The sequence below is a fragment of the Heloderma suspectum genome, chromosome 2, assembly GCF_057233095.1.
Source record: "Heloderma suspectum isolate Gila_16-S chromosome 2, 16-S_ref, whole genome shotgun sequence".
NCBI lineage: Eukaryota > Metazoa > Chordata > Lepidosauria > Squamata > Helodermatidae > Heloderma > Heloderma suspectum.
In genome coordinates, this window is record NC_139459.1 from 357,923,900 (window position 1) to 357,933,612 (window position 9,713).

The following is a 9,713-nucleotide window of genomic DNA, read 5'->3' on the forward strand; positions in this document are numbered from 1 at the left end:
TAAGATCCAACTTGAGTTTATTCGTGTACAACGAAGGCAGCTCTGTCAGCACAGAGGCAGTGCAGATGAACACTCACCAGTTACATTTATAATCATAATGTGGCTAAATAAGTGACATCAGCCAAGCCCAGCGCACATGTCTGGTCATTATCAACTGAACTTTTACTGAACCACCACCACCCAGCTTCCTCTCTCAGAGCCCTGTAACTTTCCCAGGATTTATGACCCAATTATTTTGCAAGCACAGCGATTCATAGGTGTGGGGTGAGTTGCAGTTTCTTCTTGAGTACGGAAGAAACAGAGACAACAGTTTTAGGCTTTTGAGGAATCTGCCACATAGGCACGAAGAAGCCGAGACTTTGCCTTAGTTATTTTCCATACCTCTCTGCACTGAACACATGCTCGTAAATGCACTGAAAACGATTTCCTCTCACAGTTCCTAATGATATTCCCATTGCATTCCATTTCCTTTATGTTTTCTGGCAGAATATGCTGTTTTCCTTTCACATGCCACTCATCTGTTGGAATAAAACGAGAACTATGATACAAAAGTGAACGCTTATTTATTTATTTTATTTATTCATTACATTTCAATAACTCTCAATAGCCAAAGCTCTCTGGGTGGTTCGCAAAACGAGTTGTAAAACTATAAAATATAATTAAGGGTGCAATCCTATGCATATTTAGACAGAAAAAAAGACCTACATCTCCCACCATGTCCCAGCCAATTTACAGTAAGCTGCATGGACGTCAGGGGTTCTTGCTTCTAAATATGCAGGTACAGAATTGCGCTGCTAACCTGTCGTGTAAAAGACATCAAAGAAGCAGCCAGTCTAACCTCCCTGGGGAGAGTGTTCTACTATCCAGGCGCCACCACCAAAAGGGCTCCGACCCACGTCCCACCAATCGCACTTTTTTTGACACTATGCAGAGTAGGGAGTTGGAAGATGATTACAATATGCCTGTTCCTATTATTATTATTAACAATATCATAATATGTTTTACTATGATTTATTGTTGGCCACCTTGACATGTGTCTGCCTATGTACACCAGTTGCTCCCTATGTACATCAGTTCCTGGGAAACATGGGTGGGAGGGTGCTGTTGCACTCATGTCCTGCTTATGGGTTGGCCAGTGTATGAACAGAATGCTGGACTAGATGGATCCTTGGTCTGATCCAGCATGACACTTATGTTCTTATGTCCCTTTCTGTAACCAATGATTAGCTGATTTGTTTTTAAATTTTACTTTTTCTAGTTTTTTATTTCTAGTAAAATACAACTATTTAAAAATAATTTAGAGTTCATGTTTCTCAGTTTCCGAAAAGCATTATATTAGATTATATAATGTTAAAAACTAACTTGGCTATTATTATTTTGGAAAGCTTTTTTTGTTTTGCTTTGTTTATGCAATAAAAACTAAAAAAAGAAATTCGTGTCTTAAAAAAAAAAAAGCAAGAAAAAAAAGCAAGATATAAATCCTAAAACGAAATAGTATCCCATAGCGAGAGAAGTAAAAAAAACAGAAAGGGGCAGAAGTTAGACAATTTTCAGCTCCAGGCTGGCTCTGGATTTAAACAGCTCGAAAGTATCAACCGCCGAACACATCTATCGATGAGCCTCATCGATGAGCTCAGGGGTCTTCCCTATCGGAAAGCTTTTGGATTGCTGCTAGGGAATTTCGGGTTGTCCTCGATCGCATGGTGGGAATGGGAAACGGAACGCAAGAAGGAAAGGAAAGAAAAGAAAGAAACCCCCCGCTACAAGCTGCCGGAAGAAACTGTAAACCCCAAAGTTAAAATCACAATCTTTGCAAAAATAAATAAAATAAAAAATCCAACCTAGTTTTATTTCTTGAAAAGGTGAATTCGGGGAGGCGATCGTGGAGACTGGGGTGAGAAGAGTCGTTGTTGCTGGAAAGCAAAGAAAGAAAGTGCAGCAGGAAGTGAAGATAAGGAAAGCCCCAACAACAACAACAACACGGGCAAAAAGAAGAAACCCTACTACGGAAAGGATCCTGAAGCCATATCTGCCCTCACCTATGCGCTGTTTTATGTGCTGTTTTAATCGTTCAGCAGTGCAAACGAGCAGCAAAGCTGGTAGAGGTGCCCTCTTCTGTATGCAGTTATAAAAGTTAGGAATTTAAAAATCTATACTAGGGTCATAACACCTTTATTAGGCCACCTCCAAAAAATGTGCAAGCTGATCTTGAGTTAGCCTAAGGCAGCTTTGCCCAGCCTGGTGCTCTCCCTCCAGATGTGTTGGACTACAACTCCCATCATTCCCAGCCAGTATGGTCATTTGTGCTGGCTGGGGAATGATGGAAATTGTAGTCTTATACATCTGGAGAGAGGGCACCAGGTTGGGAAAGGCATTACCCTAATATGGATTTTGGAATTGCTTTTTGTAGGGCTTGAGGGGTTTTAAAGGCAATTAGCTGTCTGAGGGTGCCACCTGCCTAATTTTATTTAGTTATTTATTACATTTCTATACTGCCCAATAGCTGAAGCGCTCTGGGCGGCTCTGGGGAAGAAGGAGTGAGGGAGCCGGCAAAGAGAACACCAGGGCCTGCTCCAGTTGGACTGCCCCTCCTTTGGGAGATGAGAGGGGGGAACAGGGCCATCCCACCAGCCCTGCTGACAGTCTACCTAATTCTTTTTTCTCCCTCTTCCCTCCCCATTGCCTTTTCCTTGTCCGTCATGTCTTTTTTAGGTTGTACGCCTGCGGGCAGGGTCTGTCTTCTTTTCTCATTCATTGTAAGCTGCTCCTGGAGCCATAAATAAATAAACAAAATTTACATTTTATCCCACGTGAATGCTGGCCAGTCTTACAATGTTAACTCCGTGCTCCACGTTTTGACTGTTAGATGTAAAAAATACTCAATTTACAGGTCCTTGTCACCACTATGTCTTAGGCTATGTGCATACCAAATTGCAGCTTTCTGGGTGGCCAGGACGTATCTTAACCATTTGGGGTTCCGAGAGAGAGATGTACGAATGTCTTCCTTTCGGGAGCTGTTGTTGTTTTTTTGTCTGGGACTGCCAATTTTCATCTAACCTAGTACCATTTTTGAATACACTTAAGAGAGGAGGAAGAGGGAATAAAGCTCATAAAGCTCGAAAATTACAGAACTTAAGATTGCAACCTTAGCTATCAGTCTATTCCGAGTCGAAGGTTCCCCACCCGGACTGTAAAACGCAGCGCACCAAAGTGAAGCCACATCCGCCCTCATCTGTGTCTCTTCTTTCCCCATAGATGTTCCATCCATCAACGCGGAAGTGTGCCATTTTGCGGGTAAAACTTTGGAGATGGAGCGTTGTTAAGGTAATAATGGTGGAGAAGGAGGGGTGGGGTACTGGGGTTCGTAAAGGAGGAAGAGATGTGCTGGGGAGAGGGGCCGAACAGCCAAGGGAAACAGGGAAAGGAGGGGAGGACGCGAAATTATCAAAATGGTGGAATGGTAGAGAAAGGAGAATTTTGGGATCCAGGGTCAGATGCGGACGGGTGCTGGGGGGGGGGGGTAGTGGAGAGCAGAGGAGGCAAGTGGGGATGAGAAGGCACCTGGAGAATTAAGGAGGAAAAGTGCTCGTATTACGAGCCTCCCCCACCCCCTCTACTGTTTTAGAAAGCTACAGTGGGAGGCACTTTTGGCTAAAATTGGTAGTTATCAGGGGATGTTAAATTTCATTAAGGGCACCTCCTAACTTCACTCTCCCCCGCACCCCACCCCACCCCACCACCGTAATTTGAGCCCCGAGTTTGAGGAAGGAACACAGGCAAAAAATAAGACTGTCAAGGACTACTAGTTACATTTTATTTATTATTTATTTATTAAATGTATTAATCGCCCATCTGGCTGGCCACCCAGCCAGATGTACAAAGCATACAACGAAACAGTCTAAAACAATAAAATTCTACAATAAAAAACATAACCCACCCCATCTGCTATATTGGGGGTGCTCTTGGATCCAGAACTGTCACTTGAGGCACAGGTGAACTCAGTGGCACCGAGCACTTTTTATCAGCTTAGGCTGGTATACCAACTACGCCCTTATCTGGACAGAGATAGCCTAGCTACAGTGATCCATGCTCTGATAACTTCCCGTCTGGATTACTGCAATGCGTTATACGTGGGGCTGCCTTTGAAAACGGTCCGGAAACTTCAGCTGGTCCAAAATAGGGCAGCAAGATTGTTAACAGGGACTGGCCTGCGAGCTCATATTACGCCAGTACTTTTCCAGCTGCACTGGCTGCCAGTCCATTTCCGGGCCCGATTCAAAGTGCTGGTGTTAACATTCAAAGCCCTTAACGGCTTGGGGCCAGGTTACCTGAAGGATCGCCTTCTCCCATATGTGCCTGCCCAGACCTTAAGATCATCATCAGCGGCCCTTCTCCGTGAACCCCTGCCAAAGGAAGTGAGGCAGATGGCTACTAGGAGGAGGGCTTTTTCTGTTGTGGCACCCCGGCTCTGGAATGAGCTCCCTAGTGAGGTTTGCCTGGTGCCTACATTGTATTCCTTTCAGCGCCAGGTGAAGACCTTTTTATTTTCCCAGGCATTTTAGCATTTTAGCTTTCTAAATTTTTATCTTTGCTGTTTTAAATCTGTATTTTAAACTCCTGCACTGCTGCTAGGTTTTATTGTGGTTGTATTGTTATATTGTGGTTTTAATGTTCTGTATATTTCAAATTGTTTTATTGTGTGTTGTTTGGTTTTAATTTTTGTGAACCGCCCAGAGAGCTTCAGCTATTGGGCGGTATAGAAATGAAATGAAATAAATAAATAAATATTACCACCTCCAGCATCAGAGGCATTGCACCTCTTTATACCAATTGCTGGGGCATCTAAGTAGGAGGTCACTGTTGCTCTCATGTCCTGCTTGTGGACTTCCCATTGAGGCATCTGCTTGGCCGCTGGACTAGAGAGGCCTTTGGTCTGATCCAACATGGTTCTTCTTCTGCTCTTAAAGAGGGACGGTGAACTAAAATGGAAGTGGGGTATTGGCAAAGGAAAAGGTGAGCAAAGCCATGATGAGATGCTAGAAATTAAAACTGTTCAGAGCTTGTGGAGAAGAATTGGTACTGACCTTGTATCTTCCTCCCACCCCGGCCTATCAATACCCAGCAGGATAACAGCATTTCAGCCACATGCCCATTCTCATGGCTTCGGGCTACCAGCGTCGTCTGTGGCGCTACGTAGATTCCGGTCACCGCCGCAAGCTCCGTAGGCTTCTGCGGCGTCACAGGGAAGCACTGGACCTGGGCGAGACTGTGGGGCGCAAAGGCCGAACCCCGCTGCACCAATCCTGTGCCCAACAGGACCTCAAAATGGCCATCCTCTTTCTGAAGTATGGAGCGGATCCCTCCATTCCAGATCGGCGTGGGGACACAGCTCTACACGTGGCTGCCCGGCATGTGGCACGCGGGGGAGGCCTTGGTGAGGCACCGGCTGTAAATAGCTGTTCAGCCACAGGAACTGCCCAGCGTTCTCTCCAAATGGGGATCTGGGACAAATTTGCAGTGGGTGGAGGAGGCAGAGTAGGAGTCAGAAGAAGACTCTTCCCACCACCACCCCATCGCTCATTTTGCTGTGCTGGCATGACCCTCGCATGGAGATCGCTTGCACTGGTTTGGGCCTACTTGCCTTGGGGAGACAATTTGCAGCAGAGATCCCATGGATGCAGCTGTCGCATGCCTGGACAGAGCCAGGGGCTGCTGGGGCAAGGCACCTTGGGTTGAGCATGTTTCTAGTCCTTGTGTTTCCCCCCAGGAATGTGAAGGCAGTGACAGGGCTCTTCTCAAAGCTTAGGAGACAACGAGTGGGGGGACTTGCTCCCTTGTATCATTACCATCGATATATAGATTAGAGGCGGACAGCTGGCAGTCTGGGCCCTCTGGATGTTTTGGACTTCCATTCCCATCCACTCCAGCCACTATGGCTGATTGGCAGGAATGCTCAGAGTTCTGGTCCAAAAACATCTAGAGATCACCTAGGGCCTTCCTGTCTGGCCCTAAGTGTAGCCCCTGATCCCAAGGGCTCCTGTCTCCCCTTAATTTTTGTGAACTATTGGGCGGTATAAAAATGAAATAAATAATAAATATCCATCAGTTGTCTTCTTCCATGAAAGCTGAGACACTTGGAAAAGACTCCTTAACCCTTTCCACCCTATAGCATGAATGGCAAAATACATTTTGGTGGTCTTCTCTCCTTACACATCTCAGGTGTTCATTCCCATGACCCAGAAATGTGTATAAATTAAAAAGAAAGGACCTGATCAAAATGAGGGGCACACCAGGGAGATAGAAGCTAGCCTTCCTAACTGCAATACATACAGTCACCCTTAGAGGGTGTTGGGGACTGGGTTGTCTTCCGCACTTCAGTACCTGCTAAACGGCCCCATTTGTTAACCTTGCTTTTTTTCTCCTCCATGCCTCAGCGTACATAGACCTATTTGTACCCTTACAAAGCCGCTGCCCTGCCGCCATGAGCGTCCGGAACAGAGATGGGAAAACACCGGAGGATCTCCTGGGACAAACTGAAGAGAAATGGGTATACGAATGGTTCAGTAGGGAAGGATATTACCAAATATGTTGGGGTTTGGACATTCTTCCCCCAGATTTTTTTATTCAGATACTCTGTGATTCTCTGCAGTGCCCACAAGAGAGGTTTGAGGAAAATGAGGCAGGATGCGATGCTGACAGGGAGTGGAGCCACAAACTTCTCGGTGAATGGGAGGACGAGTATCAGGAGACCTACTGGCAGTATGAAGGTGAAGTTTGGCCTTTCTAAGAATCAGGGTTCTCAAAGTGTATAACGTGGGCCTGCTTCTGGAGGTGCAAGCCATTACCAGAGGAAATACCGAGTTCCAGCCTAACTTCTAGGATCACCACTGGCTGGTGTGTTGTTTGTTTTTTACTGGTCCCACTCCTAGACTTTTGACAGCAATCTGACACACAGAGCCTTGCCAGGTGTGGCTTTCCTCGCCATTTTATTTCCATGCCAGGAGACGTTTCCTGGGTAAAGAGTTATAAGCGAGGGAGGCTCCTATTCAAATCTTATTTATTTACTTTTATTTGTGATGCTTATATACTGCTAAATATAGAACCTGGAAAAAGTGCAGAAAAGGGAAACTAAAATGATCAAAAGCTGGAGCATCTCCCTATGAGGGAAGATTACAACAGCAGGGATTGTTTAGTTTGGAAAAAATAAGTGTAAGGGGAGAGAGGATAGAGGTCTACAAAATTATGCATGGCGTGAAGAATGTGGATAGGGAGACATTTTTCTCCCTGTCTCATAATAATAGGACCCAGTCGGGTCATCCCATGAAGCTGATTGATGGGAGATTCAGGACAGATAAAAGGAAGGACTTCTGGGTACCACGCTTTAAGAAAGATGCAGACAAACTGGAAAAGTTTCAGAGGATGGCAGCAAAGATGATCAGGGGATTGGAAACAAAGCCCTATGAGGAGAGACTGAAAGAACTGGGCATGTTTAGCCTTGAGAAGAGAAGACTGAGGGGGATATGATAGCGCTCTTCAAGTACTTGAAAGGTTGTCACAGAGAGGAAGGCCAGGATCTCTTCTCGATCATCCCAGAGTGCAGGACACGGAATAATGGGCTCAAGTCACAGGAAGCCAGATTCCGGCTGAACATCAGGAAAAACGTCCTGACTGTTAGAGCAATACGACAATGGAACCAATGACCTAGGGAGGTGGTGGGCTCTCCCACAATGGAGGCATTCAAGATGAGGCTGGACAGGCATCTGTTAGGGATGCTCTGACTTGGATTCCTGCATTGAGCAGGGGGTTGGACTTGATGGTCTTATAGGCCTCTTCCAACCCTACTATTCTATGATTCACACAGTGCATAGGTAAACTGTGGAATTGGCTACCACAAGACGTCGTGATGGCCACCAATTTGGATGGCTTTAAAAGGGGGTTGGACAAATTCCTGGATGAAAAGGCTATCAATGGCTACAAGTCTTGATGGCTATGTGCTTCCTCCAGTATCAGAGGCAGCTTGCCTATGTACACCAGTTGCTGGGGAACATGGGTGGGAGGGCGCTATTGTGCTCATGCCCTGCTTGTGGGTTCCTGGCGAACAGCTGGTTGGCCAATGTGTGAATGGAATGCTGGACAGGATGGACCCTTGGTCTGATCCAGCAGGGCTCTTCTTATGTTCTTATGTTCAAATCCCTCAGTGGTTCACAATAAATATTAAAATTACATTTGAACACAACAATAAAAACACTTCCAATTACAATAAAACCAATAGAGGAACAGTAAGATGGAGTAACATGATTAATTTAATTATAGCCTAGGGAAAGCCTCATCTTGCCTCATTAAGCAGCCCAGAGGTGGGCAACTGGTGGCCCTTCAGATGTTTTGGCCTACAACTCCTATCAACCCTAGGCAACATGGCCAATTGTCAGGAATTATGGGAGTTGAAGTCCAAAACATTTGGAGATCTACTTTCTGCCCACCCGTGCCCTAGAGGAGCTCTGCACAGAGATGGCCCCAGGCAGTACTCTTCAGACAGCATTCCACAGTTGAGGGGCTACAACTGAAAAGGCCTCCTCCTGTCAAATCTCAGTTTGTGGGGGCATTTGGATCAGGGCCGCTTTCTCTTTACTGTTATGATAAGTTGAATACTGTGGAATCACATTGATAAAAATGGCTGTGCGGCTGGATTTTATTCAGGGTCTAGCTGGATCACTTTCTTCAGGACTGGGAAAGAAACATTCCCCCAGATCAGGTCAGCCAGTGACCCTGACAGATTTTTTGCTTGTACGATGGGGCTTGGCTCGCTTGCTTGAGCCATCAGTTGCTTTTTTTGTTTGTTTTTTTGCTTTGCTTTGCAAGCACCTCTGCTTGTGGAACGCCCAGCCCTAGAGGGAAAGTGGCATGTGGTATTTGGAATGAGATGGGAAATGATCACTTATCAAGTCTGACCTGCCACATCCCTTTTCATCTTCCCCTTTCTTTTCACCCTCCCCCCAGAGGATTTCTACGGCACTGATCCAGACCCAGAAAACTATGAGGATTGGGCTGATCGCATATTTCGGGAATACAGGCAAAAACAACAGCAAGAAAGGGAACGGTATCAGCAGAGGCCTAAAACTGAACCCCCGAAGCCTTCCCCGAAGTTGCAGCGCCTCCTGGAGGAGGAACATCTGCTCTATGAGAAGCGTGCCCGAGCCAAAGAGGAAGAGCTGAAGGAGGCCAAGAGGCGTCGCTACCAGGAAGGCTGCAGCCGGGTCTTCTCTGCGGACAGTTCCCAGCCGTTGTGCTACAAGGACATTCCCTGGCCATGCCCAGCCGGGACACCAGAGGAGATGGCAGCCGTGGCCCTCCACGGCACAGACCGCTCCGACACGGCAGCTTACCGGCGCTTCCTCCGGCGCCAGCAAGCATTGTGGCACCCAGACAAGTTTGCACAGCGCTGCGGCACGCGCTTAGCTGAACAGGATCGCCGTCGGATCTTGGACACCGTCACGGCATTGTCCCAAGCGTTCAACCGGCTAGCGGGAGCTGCCAAATAACTTTGCTGCCTGCCTGTGAATAAAAAATTGCCTTTCAAGTTCATTGGGCAAGGGATTGTGGGCCAAAGAGGACGTTTTGGTTTCAGCCTGTTTTTAAAAGAACATGCTTTCCCTCTGAGCCTCTTTTTCGTCTTTCTAAAGAAGCATAGAGAGGGGCAGTGTGATTGATTTAAC

General features: G+C 46.4%; 1 protein-coding gene and 1 long non-coding RNA gene across 6 annotated transcripts; one reads left to right on the plus strand and one right to left on the minus strand.

Annotated features, from left to right (window-relative positions):
- Positions 1–2,040, minus strand: LOC146355556 (uncharacterized). The gene is made up of 2 exons (XR_014788637.1): positions 1,842–2,040; positions 1–518 (listed from the first exon to the last, which is right to left on the minus strand). It is a non-coding gene; the product is annotated as an uncharacterized LOC146355556 (long non-coding RNA).
- Positions 2,041–3,282: 1,242 nt separating this feature from the next.
- NFKBIL1 (NFKB inhibitor like 1) lies at positions 3,283–9,657 on the plus strand. 5 transcript variants are annotated; one of them, XM_084840989.1, is made up of 5 exons: positions 3,283–5,013; positions 5,123–5,434; positions 6,435–6,547; positions 6,650–6,767; positions 8,998–9,657. In XM_084840989.1, exons 2-5 carry the CDS (start codon positions 5,146–5,148, stop codon positions 9,537–9,539), a joined length of 1,062 nt encoding a protein of 353 aa, XP_084697115.1. In that variant the 5' UTR covers positions 3,283–5,013; positions 5,123–5,145; the 3' UTR covers positions 9,540–9,657. The 5 variants fall into 5 exon arrangements, with proteins under 5 accessions (XP_084697115.1, XP_084697116.1, XP_084697111.1 ...); XM_084840990.1 differs by having other exon boundaries at positions 5,126–5,434; XM_084840985.1 differs by having other exon boundaries at positions 3,283–3,324.
- The last annotated feature ends 56 nt before the right edge of the window (positions 9,658–9,713 follow it).